The sequence below is a fragment of the Anolis carolinensis genome, unplaced genomic scaffold, assembly GCF_035594765.1.
Source record: "Anolis carolinensis isolate JA03-04 unplaced genomic scaffold, rAnoCar3.1.pri scaffold_14, whole genome shotgun sequence".
Classification (NCBI taxonomy): domain Eukaryota; kingdom Metazoa; phylum Chordata; class Lepidosauria; order Squamata; family Dactyloidae; genus Anolis; species Anolis carolinensis.
Window position 1 is genome coordinate 13,061,249 of NW_026943825.1, and position 20,492 is coordinate 13,081,740.

At 44.7% G+C, this 20,492-nt stretch overlaps 1 protein-coding gene across 2 annotated transcripts; it reads right to left on the reverse strand.

Annotated features, from left to right (window-relative positions):
* Positions 1–1,725: 1,725 nt before the first annotated feature.
* On the reverse strand, positions 1,726–14,624 carry LOC100562385 (methanethiol oxidase). 2 transcript variants are annotated; one of them, XM_062965074.1, is made up of 12 exons: positions 13,234–14,624; positions 12,710–12,766; positions 12,491–12,603; positions 7,034–7,219; positions 6,020–6,140; positions 5,631–5,813; positions 4,676–4,854; positions 3,296–3,374; positions 3,054–3,175; positions 2,794–2,886; positions 2,455–2,573; positions 1,726–2,307 (listed from the first exon to the last, which is right to left on the reverse strand). In XM_062965074.1, the coding sequence occupies exons 1-12, from the start codon at positions 13,295–13,297 to the stop codon at positions 2,145–2,147; spliced, it is 1,479 nt and encodes a 492-aa protein (XP_062821144.1). In that variant the 5' UTR covers positions 13,298–14,624; the 3' UTR covers positions 1,726–2,144. The 2 variants fall into 2 exon arrangements, with proteins under 2 accessions (XP_062821144.1, XP_062821143.1); XM_062965073.1 differs by having other exon boundaries at positions 12,710–14,623.
* Positions 14,625–20,492: the final 5,868 nt, after the last annotated feature.

Genomic DNA, 20,492 nt, shown 5'->3' on the forward strand with positions numbered 1-20,492 from the left:
GTGGACAACAAGTTAAACATGAGCCTACAATGTGATGCGGCAGCTTAAAAAGCCAATGGGATTTTGGCCTGCATAAATAGTATAGTGTCTAGATCCAGGGAAGTCCTGCTCCCCTCTATTCTGCCTTGGTTCTGACCTGGAATCACACTGTGTCCGATTCTGGCACCACAGTTGAAGGGAGATGTTGACAAGCTGGAAAGCGTCCAGAGGAGGGAGACTAAAATGATCAAAGGTCTGGAGAACAAGCCCTATGAGGAGCGGCTTAAAGAGCTGGGCATGTTTAGCCTGCAGAAGAGAAGGCTGAGAGGAGACATGATAGCCATGTACAAATACGTGAGGGGAAGTCATGCTCCCCCCCTATTCTGCCTTGGTCAGACCACACCTGGAATACTGTGTCCAATTCTGGGCACCGCAATTGAAGGGAGATATTGACAAGCTGTGTCCAGAGGAGGGTGACTTAAGGATCAAGGGTCTGGAGAACAAGCCCTATGAGGAGTGGCTTAAAGAACTAGGCATGTTTAGCCTGCAGAAGAGAAGGCAGAGAGGTGACATGATAACCATGTGAGGGGAAGTCATAGGGAGGAGGGAGCAAGCTTGTTTGCTGCTGCCCTGGAGACTTGGACGCAATGGAACAATGGCTTCAAACGACAGAAAAGGAGATTCCACCTGAACATTAGGAAGAACTTCCTCACTGTGAGAGCTGTTCGGCAGTGGATCTATCTGCCCCGGAGTGTGGTGGAGGCTCCTTCGTTGGAGGCTTTTTAGCAGAGGCTGGATGGCCATCTGTCGGGGGTGCTTTGAATGCGATTTCCTGCTTCTTGGCAGCAGGTTGGACTGGATGAGAAACGTCTGGCATGTTGTGCATTTTACATTTGTATCATGCTTTTCTTCCACCAGCTAATGATACATCCTAGCAAGAGGGATATTATGTAACATCCCCAAAATCTGCTCTTAGCATTTTTTACAATGTATATGTGAGTATCTTGCTGTTGCTGTTATTAGTATATAAACATGATGATAATGGTATGTGTTTAGTAAAGATAAAGGTTTTTCCCCTGACATTAAGTTTAGTCGTGCCCGACTCTGGGAGGTGATGCCGAAGAGCTGGAATTGTCCATAGACACGTCCAATGTCATGTGGCCGGCATGACTGCATGGAGCGCCGTTGCCTTTCTGCATGAGCAGTACCTATTTGCATGTTTTCGAACTGCTAGGTTGGCAGAAGCTAGGGCTAACAGCAGGAGCTCACCACGCTCCCCGGATTCAAACCTCTGACCTTTCGATCAGCAAGTTTAGCAGCTCAGCAGTTTATCCCACTGCGCCACTGGGGGCTCCTTGGTATGTGTTTATACCTTTCTTTTTCCCTGCCAAAGGAGACTCAGGGTAGCAAGACTATCTTGACAAGCTAATTCTTGTCTCTACTGCTGTTTGTTTTTTTAGTGGTCTTGGTTAGCAATGAGTGTATTTGTGATATTTTGATAGCATCACTTTGAACAAGCAACCCAAGGTGGTGAAGCTCTTTGGGGAGATCAGTTCAGTCCCTCGGATGCCCACTCCTTGAAGCTTCGGACAAGGACCACACTTCAGTGATATCAGACTAAACCCTATTCCTTTTCAGGCATGCAAGTATGGGCTATTTTTATTTTATTCTGTCAAGTTTAGTTAAAAAGAGCTAAGCTTTCCACGGACGAGAACAACAAGTGTTAGGTCTCCCAGCTTCAAAGTCTTATTATCATTCAAACCACTTTATTTGTTACCAGGATCAGCCTGTTTATAATATTCTTGGTCAGAACTGAGGATCTTTACAGAAACCCTCCTTATAAAAGGCCTTGCACACCAAGCTGTTGATAGGAAGGTAAGAAAGAAGAAGAAGAGAAGGAAAGGAGGAGGAAGGGACAGAAAATGAAGGGGGGAAATGAAGTTGCCATTGAGACATTGTGAGAGGTGGAGAAGGGAGGAAGCAGGCAGGATGCGGTCCTAAGGACACCCAGAGAAAGAGATGGATATACGCTACTACAATTGTATGTCTCATGTTGACATTTACAGCAAGAAGTCATGACAACAAGCACTGAACAGAAAAGTATTGGATGAATCCCAATTCTTGATTCTCCCGCCGATATGAAGATGTCTTGCCAAGGATGCACTCTACTCCCAGATGTCGGAGGTGCAATCCCCGCCGGGATAACGCATTTCTTTCGCCCGAGCCGGACCAGACGGTTCATGCCCAAAATCCACCAGGAATTCCGGGTTCACACAAAGGCCACCCTTCTCAGTGTTCGCGTGCAGCTGGAGCATGACCGAACCTTCCCTGGAAAAGGCATAATATGGGGGAAAGTCAAGACTGTACAGTGAAGTTGTTTTTGACACATGGACACCTTATCTTTAGGTTGGATGTGTACAGAACAGGCCTTTCTCTGAGTTGGAGAGAGTGTGACTCACCCAAGGCCACTCTTACCTGACCAACTTAGGGTAAAACTCCTTGTCCCAAGGCGTGTAAAGAGAGTTGGTGACGTAGAGACGGTGGCCATCCAAGCTCAGCTGAAGCTTTTGGGGCCCTCCTTGAACCTTCCTTCCCTAAAGACAGCAGGGAAGAAATAGCAGCAGCATCAGGAAACATGTAAATAAGATAAGGAAAGCTGTAAATAGGACTAGGAAATACAGAAAGGCCAGTTTTCTCTGCAAGCCCTTGCATCAGTTTTGATTTGGAATATCAGATTTCTATGCCGCCTCTTCCCACTTTGATCTGTTTCTGAATATCATATATATCCAGTTCATCATCCATTTCGGACCTTACCTGGATCACAAACGGATCAGGTTGGCAATCCAGCTCTGGATCCTCAAGGACAGTTACAGGGCCCCCTTTCTCAAGGCAGCCCCCCACAAACACCTAAAGTTCCCAAAGAGACATGGTCAGTCGAACAGTAAAAAGAATAGTGTTCAAAAAAATTGAAGTCCCTGGGATGGGACACTAGTCCCCATCATCCCCAGCCATCAGCCAGAGGTAATGGGATCCATTACCTGGAAACACCTGATTAGGGAAGGTTGCAAGCTTACCTGTCCGACCAGTTTGGGACAGTGTGGGTCTGTGATATCGTATTGACGGACATCGCCATGCAGCCAGTTGCTTAAATAGAGGAACTTGTCATTCAGGGAGATGACGATAGCAAAAGGAAATGCTGGAGAAGGAGCAAGATCATCGAGTCACTAGAAACCCCAAGGAACATCCAGCTCACTGCTCCATGTCCACTTACAGTTATTAAACTACAATACCAATTTGCTGCTTTCTTGTTACTAACCTGGTACTTCGGGGTACCTCCACCCTGATACCTTCTTGTTCGGGATTTGGATCACTTTCTCAACTCTCCAGCATCCATCCTACATGGAAAATCAAATTGACCGGTGAAGTAGCCAGAAAAAAAATTATGACCTCTTCATGTTTTTTCTGGGAGACAGTTTGCCTTTGGCTTCCCCCAAGGCTGAGAGAGAAAGTAGGTTCCCATATCATAACAGGGATCTGAACCAAGTTTTCCAGGCACCTAACCATTAAACCAGGGGTCCCCAAACTAAGGCCCGGGGGCCGGATGCGGCCCTCCAAGGCCATTGACCTGGCCCCTGTCCTAAACTTTAGACTTAGGGTTGACCTAAGTCTACCTAGTCTTTGGAGGTCTCTGTGCTTATCTATGGTCTTATGAGATCGTCTCAATGGTCTTTGAAGGTCTCTTTTCTTAGCTACAGCCTTATGAGACCATCTAGATGGCTTTTGGAGGTCACTTTCCATACCTATTGTCCTATGAGACTGTCTAGATGGCCTTTGAGGGCCCCTTCTCCTTACCTATGGTTTTATGAGATTGTCTAGATGGGCTTTGTGGCCCGCTTTCCTTACCAATGGTCTTATGAAACCATCTAGATGGTCTTTGCGGTCCTTTTCCTTATCTATGGTCTTTTGATGGCCTTATGAGACTATCTAGATGGTCTTTGGAGGTCCCTTTCCTTACCTATGGTTTTATGAGATTGTCTAGACGAGGTTTGGGGACCCCTTTCCTTACCTCTGGTCTTATGAGATGGTCTAGACAGTCTTTGAGGTCCCTTTCCTTATCTATGGTCGTCTGATGGCCTGATGAGATCATCTAGATGGCTTTTGAGGGTCCCTTTCCTCACCAATGGTCATGTGACCATCTAGATGGCCTTTGGAGGTCTCTTTGCTTATCTATGGTCTTATGAGATCATCTAGATGGCTTTTGAGGGTCCCTTTCCTCACCAATGGTCTTATGAGACCATCTAGATGGTCTTTGGAGGTCTCTTTGCTTATCTATGGTCTTATGAGACCATCTAGCTGGTCTTTGGATGTCTCTTTGTTTACCTATGGTCTTATGAGATTGTCCAAATCAGTGGTCCCCAAACCAAACCCTGTGGGCCAGATGTGGCCCTACAAGGTCCTTGACCTGGCCCTTGTCCTAAACTTTAGACTAAGGGTTGACCTAAGTCTGAAATGACTTGAAGGCGAACAACAACAACAATCCTAATTTTGGACGTTTTCATCCTTGTCCAGCCCCCCAGCAGTCTGAAGGACTGTGAATCGGCCCTCCACTTAAAAAGTTTGAGGACCCCTGCATTAAACCATCCTAGCTCCCTACAAACAATTGACCTGCCTCACAGCTACTTTAACCCCTTTTCACCTCTGTCTTGAAGAAATGGTTGATTGAGCCTTCTAGGGGGCATGTCACGTAACCGTGACAAGAGTTGGGGTTGTGCAAGAAGCGGATCTCCAGCGGGGTCGCATCTTCACCCATGTCAATCGTTTGGAGGAGGTGGTGGGTGCTCAAGTCCCAGACGTGGAGGTAACGGCCATAACGCCCTGCAGACAAACAGGAACCAGGATTATTCCAGTTGAGGTGTGACAAAAACAGGATCAAGTAGGCCTATAGCATCCCTTGATTTTGTCACTATCCTCCTGTTGATGGAGTTTAGGATCACATTGGCTTTTTGCACTGCTACATCACACTCTTAGCTCGTGTTCAGCTTGTGGTCTACTAAAACTCCTAGCTGCCTCTCACATGGAGGTTCTCACCTTTTAGCTCTGATACTCGCAATTAGAACCCAACACATAGCAGAGTATCCCATTCCACTGTAAAAAACATGTATCTCTAAGGAGAACAAGTGTTAAATTTGGAACTTTACCACCAGAGGAAGGCCTGATGCGGGGCCGAATCCGGTCGTGGCGGACTTATTCTTCTCGGCATTAGAATACACAACGCCGACTGCATTTCAGTGTATATTGGACAATCCATTTGACGTTGTTTGTTATTACTATGAATTTAAACAGTATAACTAATTTGCCAGACATACTGTTTACTGAACTGGTTTATTTTCAATTGTGTATAGAGTAGGTCATTTGTGTTGAGTTGACTCAGGAACCCATTTAGATTGTACTTTCCAAAGCTTTGCTTTGTCATGGCTGAGTGGCAACAAGGACTAAGTTTTGATGATAAATTTAAGGAATCTTTAATCAAAGACAGATCATTATTTGAATCTGGGGAATCTACCTCTGGTAACCCCAACACGGTAACAGGCATAAGGGAGTATGAAAAACTGAAACGCAGAGAAATCAGATTAGATTTACATGGTTCTCACCTTTTCTCAGATTATCTATGCTGAACTGATTGAGAGAGAACTTGGGTTCCCCCAAATCGGAGGTGATGAGGACATTGTACTGCGGCTGGTACCAGAAGTCAAACATCCCGGCGGGTACATCTTCCTTACTCTCCCAGTTCCCTTTCACTTCCCAGGTTTCCGAGTCCAGAGCGAGAATTCCACCTGGGACCAAAAAAACAGGAACCATTGGGGTCAAAAGGCAATGTAAAGAGTAATGTTATGATTTCTATTCTGCTTTCACCCCAATGATTAGAATTCAAGGCAGGTTACCTATTAGAATACTGGCAAGTGTAGGGTTCATTTGTGTGGTTTTCCCCTATTGTGGGGGGCTGATTGTGTTCCCAAATGGGCATCTATACATGCAGTACCTTTTCCGTTGCCAAATGCATCTCCAAGAGCGCTGATCAAAACGTCCCCATTGCATAAGCAATGTGAGCTGCTCAAGTTACCCAAGTCGGTTTTCTTGATGATTTCTCGAGGTTCAATCACCTGTTGAGTTGTCAGAGAAAGGTCGAACAGATCACTTTGTCATTCCGTCTTAAGTAAGGCCCTTTTCCTTAAGATCTAAGGTACATTTTCTATTTTATAGCATTAACTAGCTGTGCCCGGCCACGCGTTGCTGTGGCGAAGTATGGTGGTATGGGAAATAAGGTATTGAGGAATTGCTGGTAGTTAAGGTAATGGGTAAAGGTTTTCCCCTGACATTAAGCCCCCTTCTATGAGCCCCCTTCTACACAGCTGGATAAAATGCACACTGAAGTGGATTATATGGCAGTGTGGAGTCAAGATAATCCAGTTGAAAGCAGATAATATAAAATTATAAATGGGTTAGGTTATATAGCTGTGTGGAAGGGCCTTGAGTCTACCCTGCCATATAATCCAGTTCAAATCAGATAATCTGTAGTTTATAGGTAGTGTGAAAGAGGCCTAAGTGAGGCCTAACTCTGCCTGGCCCCTGGGAGTGAGTGGGTTGCTAGGAGACCAAGTGGGAGGAGCGTAGCCTTCTAACTGGCAGCAATTGGATGAAAGCAATTATTCCTCTCCCTCTAATTAGGATTTTATTTTTATTTTATTTTTGTTGTATGAATGTAGAGGCATGGATGAGGGGTTGTGCTACCAAGTTTAGTGTTTCTGGGATGTGTAGTTTTGTTGTTTTGTCCTAGGCCGAAATTTCATTACCCTTTTATATATATAGATATAGTCTGATACCATTTTGATTGCCTTAGCTGAATGCTATGGAATCCAGTTTTGCAAGCTTTATGCCATCTGTGCACAAGCGTGCTGGTGCTTCAGAACTCAGTAGCATAAAGTGGCATAAAACGGCATACATTCCGCAGTGTAGATGCATCCTGACTTTTTCCCTGTGCAAATCTGTGACCTACTTTGCATAAGCTGGGAGCGCAGAGGTCGGAACCCGTGTCCACCACATAAACACGGCCCGAGCGCAGACCCGGGAGGACGAGGCAGTTGCGCTCAATGCCAGTGTCTCCAAAGGTGCTGACGGGAGCGTTCCAGCCCGAGTGATGGAGTTCGTCATCCAGGTAAGGCATGTGCAGACGGTGGATGACCTGTTGAGAAGACGGGGAGAACATAGCTTTGGAAATAACATGGGAGAGGTTACCAAAGGACTGAACAAAAGCTGGGAAATCCAACCTGCTTAATATATGGACAGGGATGAAAGATTATTTGCGCACCACCACCACCCCCAACTGCCACTGCCCTGGCCTTGGAGCGAGAGAAGAGCAGCCAGGATGACATGTTTTTGTCCATGCCAACTCTGTCTGCCCTGACTTCGAAGAGAGAGAAGAGCAACCGGGGGCCGGGCTGTGGTGCAGGCTGCTGAGCAGCTGCAATAAATCACTCTGACCATGAGGTCATGAGTTTGAGGCCAGCCCGTGGTGGGGTGAGCACCCGTCAATTAAAAATTAAAAATAGCCCCTGCTTGTTGCTGACCAAGCAACCCGAAAGATAGTTGCATCTATCAAGTAGGAAATAAGATACCACTTATAAAAAAGTGGGGAGGCAAGTTTAACTAATTTACAACATTGGAATGAGGAAGTGCCGTCAGAGTGGATGATGAAGAAGCTGTTCCCCCTGTGGCCAGAATCGAACATCCCCTCAGGAGAAGGTTAAATTGCCTCTGCGTCTGTCTGTCTCGGTCTCTGTTTGATGTGTTTATGGGCATTGAATGTTTGCCCTATGTGTGTATAATGTGATCCGCTCTGAGTCCCCTTCGGGGTGAGAAGGGCGGAATATAAATACTGTAAATAAACCAGACAGGACCCCATCATGTCTAGGTCCATCAGTGGATGAAATGTCCTTGCACCAGCACAACTGCCACAGCCCTGGTTTTGGACGGAATGCCATGCCCAACCAAGCTTTGAGATCATCACGAGACCAGAGAACATAGCTTCCACCCCACCCACTTCTCCTAACTCTCAACCACATGATTTTGGCATCAATTTTGGCTGTATTTATTTGGGAAATACAGGTGCTTTGTAGCGATGCCAGTCCTATGAAAGAAGCCATTTCTCATCTGCCCCAGAGTGATTGAGCACACAGATGAAACACGGGTGGAAAGAAAGTGCTCTCTTAAAGGTCTCCCAGTTATTTTGTGCTCAGATTTTTCTATGAAATCTACATTATATTCCTTTGAGGTTGTGAGAATTTTATTTCATTATCTTTATATCTTGACACTTGATAGTAGAGTTGTGCGTGGAATTCATTTCTCCCATCTCATTAGTTTTTTTTCAAAGATCCACCCAGAGGAGTGGTGTTCTTACCAGACATCAAGGGAACCACTGACCGCATAGGCAAACTGATGAAGAAGCGCAACCTACAAACTATCTACAGACCCACAAAGAAAATCCAACAAATGCTACGATCAGCGAAAGACAAGAGGGATCCTCTCTCCTCTGCAGGAGTCTACCGGATACCATGTAGCTGTGGACAAGTCTACAGAGGGACCACCAAATGCAGCATTGCCCAAACAAGAGTCAAAGAACATGAAAGGCACTGCAGACTAATTCAACCAGAGAAATCAGCCATAGCAGAGCATTTGATGAACCAGCCTGGACACAGGATATTATTTGAGAACACAAAAATGCTGGACCACTCCAACAACTATCATGTCAGACTACACAGAGAAGCCATTGAAACCCACAAGCATGTGGACAACTTCAACAGAAAGGAGGAAACCATGAAAATGAACAAAATCTAGCTACCATAATTTAAAAACTCTAAAATCAAAACAGTAGATGGGAACCAACACTCTGAAGGCAGAGGAGCCCCAAGGATGGCTATTGACTGAACAAAGGATGCCCCCAGGCAAGAGACAAAAACCTTTCCAATGCTAATTAGGGTGATTAACTGGCTTCCCAGTGACAAAGGACTCTTGCCACACCCTGGACTCTCCACAGATATATATATTTCCTTTCCTTGCCTAGTTTCTCCATACCTCACAACCTCTGAGGATGCCTGCCATAGATGTGGGCGAAACGTCAGGAGAGAATACTTCTGGAACATGGCCACACAGCCCGAAAGACATACAACAACCCAGTTTTGTTTTCATGTTTTTCATTTCTTTGGAAGCATGGAACAGGAGGTCCCCTCCTGCTATGGAAATCAGCTCAATACATAACCAAGCAGGAGCGGGTCCCAGCTCAGAAAAGCTCAGCTGCAGGCCCTGGCAGGCGCGGGTACTCCTGCACACCACACATGCACTCTCGGAAAGAGAGTGTGCGTGTGACATGCAGGAGCTTCCATGCCTGCCAGGTCCTGCAGCCGAGCTCCTCCTCTGGAGCAGAAACAGCAGGCAACAAGAAGCTTCCTTAAAACACACACCAGGAAAGGGAGCCTGGGTGGGAAGCCTCCCCCTTATAGTGGAATCTTTCAGCATCAGAGAGCAAAAACAGATATCTGCCCTCCCAGTTTCAGGAGGCTCCCAAAAAACTGATTTCAGCCCCCACCAAAAGCCGAGACACGAAATGGGTCAGGGTTTACCCTGAATGCACAACCCTATTTGATAACATTATGAAGGTTTCAGAGTCCCCTAAAAAGTACCTTCTAAGCCAGTGATGGCCAACCTATGACATGCGTGTCAGCACTGACACGCCTAGCCATTTTTGCTGCCACGCATGCAGATTGATTGGATGACTAATGTCTTTTGTGGCCAAATTTGGTGTGATTTGGGCCAGTGGTTTTGTTGTTTACTCCATGGGAATTATGCACATTACATTTATATATACAGTAGAGTCTCACTTATCCAACACTCGCTTATCCAACATTCTGGATTATCCAACGCATTTTTGTAGTCAATGTTTTTAATATATCATGATATTTTGGTGCTAAATTCGTAAATACAGTAATTACTACATAGCATTCCCGTGTATTGAACTACTTTTTCTGTCAAATTTGTTGTATAACATGATGTTTTAGTGCTTAATTTGTAAAATCATAACCTAATTTAATGTTTAATAGGCTTTTACTTAATGTCTCTTTATTATCCAACATATTCGCTTATCCAACATTCTGCCGGCCTGTTTACGTTGGATAAGTGAGACTCTACTGTGTGTGTGTGTGTGTGTGTGTGTGTGTGTGTGTGTGTATATATATATATATATAATTCCATTATTATTGTAGTATATTATTATATTATTACTATTATATTATTATTATTATTATTATTATATTATTCATTATTCATGATTACATTGGAACTACAACCGAGAGAAATCAGCGTGGAAACTGTAAGAGGTACCATAGATTGTTCTACATTGAAATCATGGTAGTAAATAGTTTTTGATTTATTAAATACAGTTATATATTACAATTATATATTTTTGTTATTTAAACTATATATATTGTGAAATTATGTTTTTTTTTTTCTCGAAGTGACACACCACCCAAGTCATGCTAGGTCTTTTGGTGAATTTTGACACACCAAGTGCAAAAGGTTGCCCATCATTGTTCTAAGCAAAGTGTTTCAGATGGGATAGTGGTTTGGGACTCTGGAGACCTGGGTCCAAATCCCCATTCAGCCATGGAAACTATGGAGTGCCGGGAATAAGGTTGCATGCTCTCAGCCTCAGAGGGAGGCAAATCTGGGGAAGCCCTGCAATAGGGTTGTTGTTGAAAATTCATGAGAACAACGGATACCAGTTATTCAAGGGAAATTTTGGCTGAAGTGCATGCAAGATAATCCTTCAAAGTATGTATGTATGTATCCTCTGTTGTTAAAGGCTTTCATGGCCGGGATCACAGGGTTGTTGTATGTCTTTCGGGCTGTGTGGCCATGTTCCAGAAGTATTCTCTCCTGACGTTTCGCCCACATCTATGGCAGGCATCCTCAGAGGTTGTGAGGTATGGATAAACTAAGTAAGGAAAGGAAAGAATATATATCTGTGGAGAGTCCAGGGTGTGGCAAAAGTCCTTTGTCACTGGGAAGCCAGCATTAATGTTTCAGTTAATCACCCTAATTAGCATTGGAAAGGTTTTGTCTCTTGCCTGGGGGCATCCTTTGTTCAGTCATTAGCTGTCCTCTGCCCTCAGAGTGTTGGTTCCCATCTACTGATTTGATTTTAGAGTTTTGTAATACTGGTAGCCAGATTTTGTTCATTTTCATGGTTTCTTCCTTTCTGTTGAAGTTGTCCACAAGCTTGTGGATTTCAATGACTGAACAAAGGTTGTCCCCAGGCAAGAGACAAAACCTTTCCAATGCTAATTAGGGTGATTAACTGAAACAGTGACAAAGGACTCTTGCCACACCCTGGACTCTCCACAAATATATATATTCTTTCCTTTCCTTACTTAGTTTATCCATACCTCACAACCTCTGAGGATGCCTGCCATAGATGTGGGCGAAATGTCAGGAGAGAATACTTCTGGAACATGGCCACACAGCCCGAAAGACATACAACAACCCTATGTATCCTCTGTCGGTATGATTATGCAACTAGTTCTTCTGTGGCTTGATGGATCGGTACCAAGCTTGACACACAGACCCTTGGTTATCCAACTTACAGTAAGGAAAGAGAAAAGGAAAAAATAGGTGTATGAAGAAAAGAAAGAAAAGAAAAAGAGATAGAGGGAAACATGTATGAAGGAAATGGAGGAAGGAAAGAATGAGCCACAAAGACAGACTGCCCGAGAGAGTTGCCAGATTCTTGCCATGGAGACATTGTGAGGTTAGCCTTCTCAGAGCTGGAGAAGGGAAAAAGCAGGGTCAAGTATATAGGCAACTAGCTGTGCCCGGCCACACGTTGCTGTGGCGAAGTATGGTTGTATGGGAAAGTATCTTATATTATCTGCTTAGAACTGGATTATATAAGGCCCCTTCAACACAGCTGTATAAAATGCACACTGAAGTGGATTATATGTCAGTGTGGAGTCAAGATAATGCAGTTCAAAGGAGATAATATAAGATTATAATTGGGTTATATAGCTGTGTGGAAGGGCCTGGAGTCTACACTGCCATATAATCCAGTTCAAATATGATAATCTGTATTTTATAGGTAGTGTGGAAAAGGCCTAACTCTGCCTGTCCCCTGGGCTGAGTGGGTTGCTAGGAGACCAAGATATTGGTGGTAGTTAAGGTAAAGGGTAAAGGTTTTCCCCTGACGGAGCTTAGCCTTCTAACTGGCAGCAATTGGATAAAAACAATTATTCCTCTCCCTCTAATTAGGACTTTATTTTTCTTTTCTTTTTGTTGTATCAACTTAGAGGCATGGATGATGGGTTGTGTTGTCAAATTTGGAGGTTGGGGGGTGTTTAGTTTTGTTGTTTTGCTCGGTGCCAGGATTCCATCACTCATTTATATATATAGATGGAATAAAATTTACCTGGCAATAACATGGCGATTCCGGATCTACGTCCACCGTGGCCAAATAGTCAGGTTGCCGAGTATCAGTTTGGGTTAAAACGCACACGACATACATCAGCTTTTCTTTAGGGCCTGCGGAAACAAAGTCTAGTATCAGGATCTTGAAGACAAGGATGTATTTTTGTTGGATATGAGGAAGTGGAACCTGATTCTGGTAGAAAATATCAGCCCGACTTACCTTTCATGGCTTCCAGTGGCGAAGCATAGCCGGGTCCGTGGCATGAGGCATACCTCCCTATACATTTGGGGGAAAATAAAAGATCAAGATCTGGTTTATTTACATCGAAAGGAAAGACTTGGATCATAAGAGTCATGATGGAGGACCTGGAACATGTCTAGAGAGGACATGTTTTGTCAGATGTGGATAAATGAAATCATATGAATTTCCCTTCTGTTTCAGTCTAGGAATCTATCACAGTGCTCTTGGAGGGAGTCCAAACTCCAGCCGATACCAACAATCCACTGTATTAAGTAATAAATAGATGTTATTAAGTACCGATAATGTAGATGTTTTGAAAATCCTGGAAGTAAACCCTATATGAACCATATATGAAAAGCAGTCATCTAACAATGAACATCAAAAGTGTAGCAGGACTCAGGACAGGAGACTTTTTGGATACAGACATAAACAACGATTGCCTTGAGTTTGAGGATGACATGAATCCCTAAGTCATAATAAATGGAGAAAGCTGGATGTCTTACCTTTATTTGGGTTCTTCAGGGCTGGATGTTTTACATCCACTGCTTTGTTCTGGATCTTAGACATCTCCTTTGCAACCTCAATGGATCTGACAATGAGAAGTGTCTCTCCGCTCCCTAAGGGAACCTATATACCTGCGGAGGATATCTCTCCATCTTCATGTGCAACGCATCGAAATGCTGAGGAAGAAAGCGTCTTCTTTGGAAAAACTCATTAAGTAAATGGCTGACTCCAGAAAACAAACAGGGAGCAACTTCATTTGTGGCCTTTTTCTTGTGACACACACACACACACACAGACACGTTTCATTCAATTAATTTCAGGTTGCATAACCATCACCTTCCTCTTCCAACAAACCCCTTGGGTTTTTCTCCCATTGCTTTTTCAGAAAAGATAGCAGAGAGGAAAGCTGGAAATAGTAGAATCATAGAATAGTAGAGTTGGAAGAGACCACATGGGCCATCTAGTCCAACCCCCTGCTAAGAAGCAGGAAATCGCATTCAAAGCACCCCCGACAGATGGCCATCCAGCCTTTGCTTAAAAGCTTCCAAAGAAGGAGCCTCCACCACAGTCTGGGGCAGAGAGAAAGTTCCATTGCTGAAAAGCTCTCTCTCACAGTGAGGAAGTTCTTGCTAATGTTCAGGTGGAATCTCCTTTCCTGCAGTTTGAAGCCATTGTTCCCTTGCGTCCTCGTCTGCAGGGCAGCAGAAAACAAGCTCCCTCCCTCCTCCCTATGACTTCCCTTCACATATTTGTACATGGCTATCATGTCTCCTCTCAGCCTTCTCTTCTGCAGGCTAAACATGCCCAGTTCTTTAAGCCGCTCCTCATAGGGCTTGTTCTCCAGACCCTTAATCATTTTAGTCTCCCTCCTCTGGACGCTTTCCAGCTTGTCAACATCTCCCTTCAACTGTGGTGCCCAGAATTGGACACAGTGTGATTCCAGGTGTGGTCTGACCAAGGCAGAATAGAGGGGAGCAGGACTTCCCTGGATCTAGACGCTATTCCCCTATTGATGCAGGCCAGAATCCCATTGGCTTTTTTAGCTGCCGCATCACATTGTTGGCTCATGTTTAACTTGTTGTCCACGAGGACTCCAAGGTCTTTTTCGCACACACTGCTGTCAAGCCAGGCATCGTCCCCCATTCTGTATCTTTGATTTCCATTTTTTCTGCCGAAGTGAAGTCTCTTGCATTTGTCCCTGTTGAACTTCATTTTGTTAGTTTTGGCCCATCTCTCTAGTCTGTCAAGATCGTTTTGAATTCTGCTCCTGTCTTCTGGAGTGTTAGCTATCCCTCCCAGTTTGGTGTCGTCTGCAAACTTGATGATCGTGCCTTCTAACCCTTCGTCTAAGTCGTTAATAAAGATGTTGAACAGAACCGGGCCCAGGACGGAGCCCTGCGGCACTCCACTTGTCACTTCTTTCCATGATGAAGACGACGCATTGGTGAGCACCCTTTGGGTTCGTTCGCTTAGCCAATTACAGATCCACCTAACCGTAGTTTTGTCTAGCCCACATTTTACTAGTTTGTTTGCCAGAAGGTCGTGGGGGACTTTGTCGAAGGCCTTACTGAAATCCAGGTAGGCTACATCCACAGCATTCCCTGTATCGACCCAACTCGTAACTATTGAAAAAAGAGATCAGATTAGTCTGGCATGACTTGTTTTTGGTAAATCCGTGTTGACTATTAGCAATGGCCGCATTTGTTTCTAAGTGTTCGCAGACCACTTCCTTAATGATCTTTTCCAGAATCTTGCCTGGTATTGATGTGAGGCTGACCGGACGGTAATTGTTTGGGTCGTTCTTTTTTCCCTTCTTGAAGATAGGGACCACATTCGCCCTCCTCCAATCTGCTGGGACTTCTCCTGTTCTCCAAGAACTCTCAAAGATAATTGCCAGTGGTTCTGAAATAACTTCCGCTAGTTCCGCTAGTAGAATGAACTCTGTGGGACATTTCCAGATGGTATTTAGGACTCGACCCGGTCATTTCTCTTCCAAATGTTCAAATCCCATTTTATACAGTGGAATAGCAAAAGAGTCATCTATATATATAAAAGAGTGATGGCATCAGGGCAGCGGACAAAACAACAAAACTACAGCCCCCCCCCCCCAACCTCGAAATTTGACAACACAACCCATCATCCACGGCTCTAGGTTAATACAACAAAAAGAAAAGAAATATAAAGTCCTAATTACAGGGAGAGGAATAATAGTTTTTATCCAATTGCTGCCAGTTTGAAGGCTAAGCTCCGCCCACTTGGTCTCCTAGAAACCTACTCAGCCCAGGGGACAGGCACAGTTAGGCCTCACTTAGGCGTCTTCCACAGATTATCAGATTTTAACTGGATTATATGGCAGTGTAGACTCAAGGCCCTTCCACACAGCTATATAACCCATTTAGAATCTTCTATGATCTGCTTTGAACTGGATTATCTTGACTCCACACTGCCATATAATCCACTTCAGTGTGCATACTAAACATAAAGACAACCATACAACAGACATTCAATACCACCACTATCTCAACAATTTCTCACCAACACCACCAGACAACGCCACAGCAACGCGTGGCTGGGCACAGCTAGTAATATAATATACACACAGGAGCCCCTAGTGGTGCAGCAGATTAAACCGCTAAGATGCTGAACTTGCTGACCAAATGGTTGGTGGTTCAAATCCAGGGAGCGGGGTGAGCTCCTGCTGTTAGCCCCAGCTTCTGCCAACCTAGCAGTTCAAAAACATGCAAATATAAGTAGATCAATAGGTACTACTCCGGTGGGAAGGTAATGGTGCTCCATGCAGCCATACCGGCCACATACCTTGGAGGAGTCTACGGACAATGCCGGCTCTTTGTCTTGGAAATGGAGATGAGCACCAACCCCCAGAGTCGGACACGACTAGACTTAATGTCAGGGGAAAACCTTTACTTAAAATACACACACATATATATTTAAATATATATACATATATTTAAAAAGTCAAAATATGGGTTTTTTTTCTGTCTGCCTATCCGTTGCTGTTGCAAGTGTGAAGTGGCCCTCTGTGATGTCACTGGATTGGCTGTCCCTGGCTGCTGCTAGGTGAAGTGGCCCTCTGTGATGTCACTCAATTGGCTGTCCCTGGGGAAAGGATTGGCTGATGCTAGGTGAAGTGGCCCTCTGTGATGTCACTCGATTGGCTGTCCCTGGGGAAAGGATTGGCTGATGCTAGGTGAAGTGGCCCTCTGTGATGTCACTCGATTGGCTGTCCCTGGGGAAAGGATTGGCTGATGCTAGGTGAAGTGGCCCTCTGTGATGTCACTCGATTGGCTGTCCCTGGGGAAAGGATTGGCTGTTGCTGGTGAAGTGGTCCTTGGTGATGTCTCTGGACTGACTGTCCCTGGCTGCTGCTAGGTGAAGTGGCCCTCTGTGATGTCACTCAATTGGCTGTCCCTGGGGAAAGGATTGGCTGATGCTAGGTGAAGTGGCCCTCTGTGATGTCACTCAATTGGCTGTCCCTGGGGAAAGGATTGGCTGATGCTAGGTGAAGTGGCCCTCTGTGATGTCACTCGATTGGCTGTCTCTGGGAAAAGGATTGGCTGTTGCTGGTGAAGTGATCCTCTGTGATGTCACTGGACTGGCCATCCCAGGGAGACGGATAGGCTGTTGCTAGGTGAAGTGGCCCTCTGTGATGTCACTCGATTTTTGTCCCTGGGGAAAGGATTGGCTGTTGCTGGTGAAGTGGTCCTCTGTGATGTCTCTGGACTGACTGTCCCTGGCTGCTGCTAGGTAAAGTGGCCCTCTGTGATATTACTGGGCTGGATGTCCCTGGCAGAAGGATAGGCTGTTGCTAGGTGAAGTGGCCCTCTGTGATGTCACTCGATTTTTGTCCCTGGGGAAAGGATTGGCTGTTGCTAGGTGAAGTGGCCCTCTGTTGTGTCACTGGGAAAGAAAGGTGACAAAAGGGTGAAGGAAAGAGAAAAGGAAAGGAAAGGGTGGGGAAATGAGAGATGTAGGGAGAGGAAGAAAGAAAGAAAAGGAAGGAAGGAAGGAAGGAAGGAAGGAAGGAAGGGGGGGGAGAGAGAAAGGATGACAGTAGAGGAGCTTAAAAACCAGGATACAGAGCAGCTTGCAAAAGTTATAAAAGAAGAAATTGAAACAAACAAAAAGATCAACCATAGATGGAATTAAAGCATCACTCAGCTTTATTATCTGGCTAGGTGTCAGCATCAGTGGCCACAAAGCCTCAACAAATCAGCCTGACAGGGCAGACCGTCTGCATCCACAGCCTCCAATCTGCCTCTTCAGCGATATTTCAAGCCCTTTCTCTTCTGACAACAAAACACCCTCTGCTGCCTCAGGGATTTTGTGCTTTTCGGAAGAAGCCAAACACGTTGCAGATAAAGGTGTTTTTGGAAACTCGGGTTTCTCCCTTTGCTCAGACGCATGTCGTAGAATGTCGTAGAAATATTAATTCAAAAGTGTGTGCTGGTGGTGTCATTTGGAGAAGTTAATGTTTTTGTTGTACAAAATGCATAAGGTTGTGGATTAACTACAACTCACATCATGCCAGGTTAACCCCGAAAAACTCTATCAGTACTTAAAAGTTTGTAATGTTGGGCAAGTTTGCTCTTGCTGCATCATTGATGGGGTTCAGTGTCCTCTCTGGCTGTAGGGTGAACTACAACTCCCACTCTGGTGAGTGAGTCTCCTCAAATCCCTCCACTAGGTTGAGTGAGTCCTGGGGGTTCTGTGTGCCAAGTTTGGTCCAGGTCCATCATCGGTGGAGGTCACAGTTTCCCTGGTTGTGGGTGAACTACAACTCCCAGAAAGGAAGGTCAGTTCCACTTCCAAACCCTTCTAGTGTTCACATTTCGGCCTATCATTTGTGATATGATTTATTTGCACTCTTAGCACTTTGGCCTAGATTCTTTGAACCTAATCCATGATTTTAACATTTTATCTTGACTTGCTTTTATGGTCTGATTATTGGTTTCGTTGGTTTTCTTGTCTTGTTTTTATTGTTCTGTTCGGACTTGGCCACATGTAAGCCGCCCCGAGTCCCTTCGGGGAGCTGGGGCAGGGTATAAGAATAAAATTATATTATTATTATTATTATTATTATTATTATTATTGACGCAACGACGTTGTATGACACAGCAAACAAGATAGGTATGCTGGATTTCGTTTCACAAAACCACAAGTCGAACACTTCCCAAGTGTCTAGGACTGTGTGATGTATTTTCGGATGATGCGCACAGATCCCAGCAGGGTGGCCTTTTGCAGTTGGCAGATCGTAATTTTGTCAATGTCTATTGTTTCCAAATGCCGGCTGAGATCTTTTGGCACGGCACCCAGTGTGCCCATCACCACCGGGACCACCTGCACTGGTTTCTGCCAGAGTCTTTGAAGTTCAATCCTGAGGTCCTGATAGCGGCTGTTTTTTTCCTGTTGTTTTTCATCAATGCGACTGTCACCTGGGATGGCAACATCAATGATCCAAACCTTGTTCTTTTCCACAACTGTGATGTCTGGTGTGTTGTGTTCCAGAACTTTGTCAGTCTGGATTCGGAAGTCCCACAGTATCTTTGCGTGTTCATTTTCCACGACCTTTGCAGGTTTGTGATCCCACCAGTTCTTTACTGCAGGGAGGTGGTACTTGAGGCATAAGTTCCAATGAATCATTTGGGCCACATAGTTGTGCCTCTGTTTGTAGCCTGTCTGTGCAATCTTCTTCTTCTTCTTCTTCTTGTTATTATTATTATTATTATTTCAGGAATGTGTGCCAAGTTTGGTCCAGATCTATCAGTGTCTGGGTTCATGGTGCTCTCTGGATGTAGGTGAACTACAACTCCCCCAAATCAAGGTGAATTTCTCCCAAACACTTCCAGTACTTTTTGCTAGTCATGGTGGCTCTTGTGCGCAACGTTTGGTCCAATTCCATTTTGGTGGACTTCAGAGTGCTCATTGATGGCAACTGAACTATACATCCCAGTAGCTACAACTCCAAAATGTCCTGGCCAATTCCCCTCAAAACCCATCAGTATTCAAATTTGGTCATATCGGCTATGCATGCCAAGTTTCGTCCAGATCCATCATGGGTTTGGGTTCACAGTGCTCTCTGGACTTAGGTGAACTACAACTCCTTTAAATCCATCCAAAGACCTCCAGTATATTTTGTTGGTCATGGGGGTTCTGTATGCCAGGTGAGTTCCAGGTCCATTGTTGGTGGAGTTCAGAGTGTTCTTAGATTGCAGGTGAACTATACATCCCAGTACCTACAACTATCAATCACGGTGAAGTCTCCCCAAACCTCTCTAGTAAGTTCAGTTGCTGATCAATTCCTCTGCTTGCTGTGTGCCATAGGAAAGGGTTATGGAAGAGGCAGTGGGTGGGGTCATGCAAATTCCACACCAATGGAAAGAGAAAGGAACACTGGGATGTCTGTGGTGGAGGAAAAACAAAATCTAGGATGAAATTGTGCCTTGACTTGGGTGGTGGGCAGTGTGGTGCTTGTGGAGGACGTTGGCAGGGCTCTAGGACATGTTTATGGCGCTCGCTGTAACCTGTAATGTCATTGGAGAAGAGCCATTGATGTTTCCTGAGTAGTGGGAGCTATAAATGTTTGTGGATGTGGGAACTTGTCTGTGTAAGTGGACACCCCAGCCACACACATACATACATATATTCACTTTTGTGTGTGTGTGTGTATGTATGAGAAATGTATAGGCGCTATGTATAATGTGCAATTATGGAATAGAAAGGTATGCAAATAAAAAAAAATTTTTTTTCGTGTCAGGAGCAACCGGAGTTGCTTCTGGAGTGAGAGAATTGGCCGTCTGCAAGGACGTTGCCCAGGAGATGCCCAGATGTTTTGATGTTTTATCATCCTTGTGGGAGGCTTCTCTCATGTCCCCGCATGGAGCTGGAGCTGATAGAGGGAGCTCATCCGCACTCTCCCCGGGTGGGATTCGAACCTGGCAGCTTTCAGGTCAGCAACCCAACCTTCAAGTTACGAGGCTTTTATCCCCTAGGCCACCGGGGGCTCCAATAAAAAAAATATATAAATAAAATAAAATATAAATAAAATAATAATAATAATAATAATAATAATAATAATAATAATAATAATAAAACTTTATTTATACCCCGCCATCATCTCCAAAACGGGGACTCGGGGCGGCTTACATGGGGCCATAAAAATAATAAAAATAATAATTATCTATAAGAAGTACCCTAAGCAATATTGCCAGCCTTTGGCTATTTGAATGTTAGCACAGGG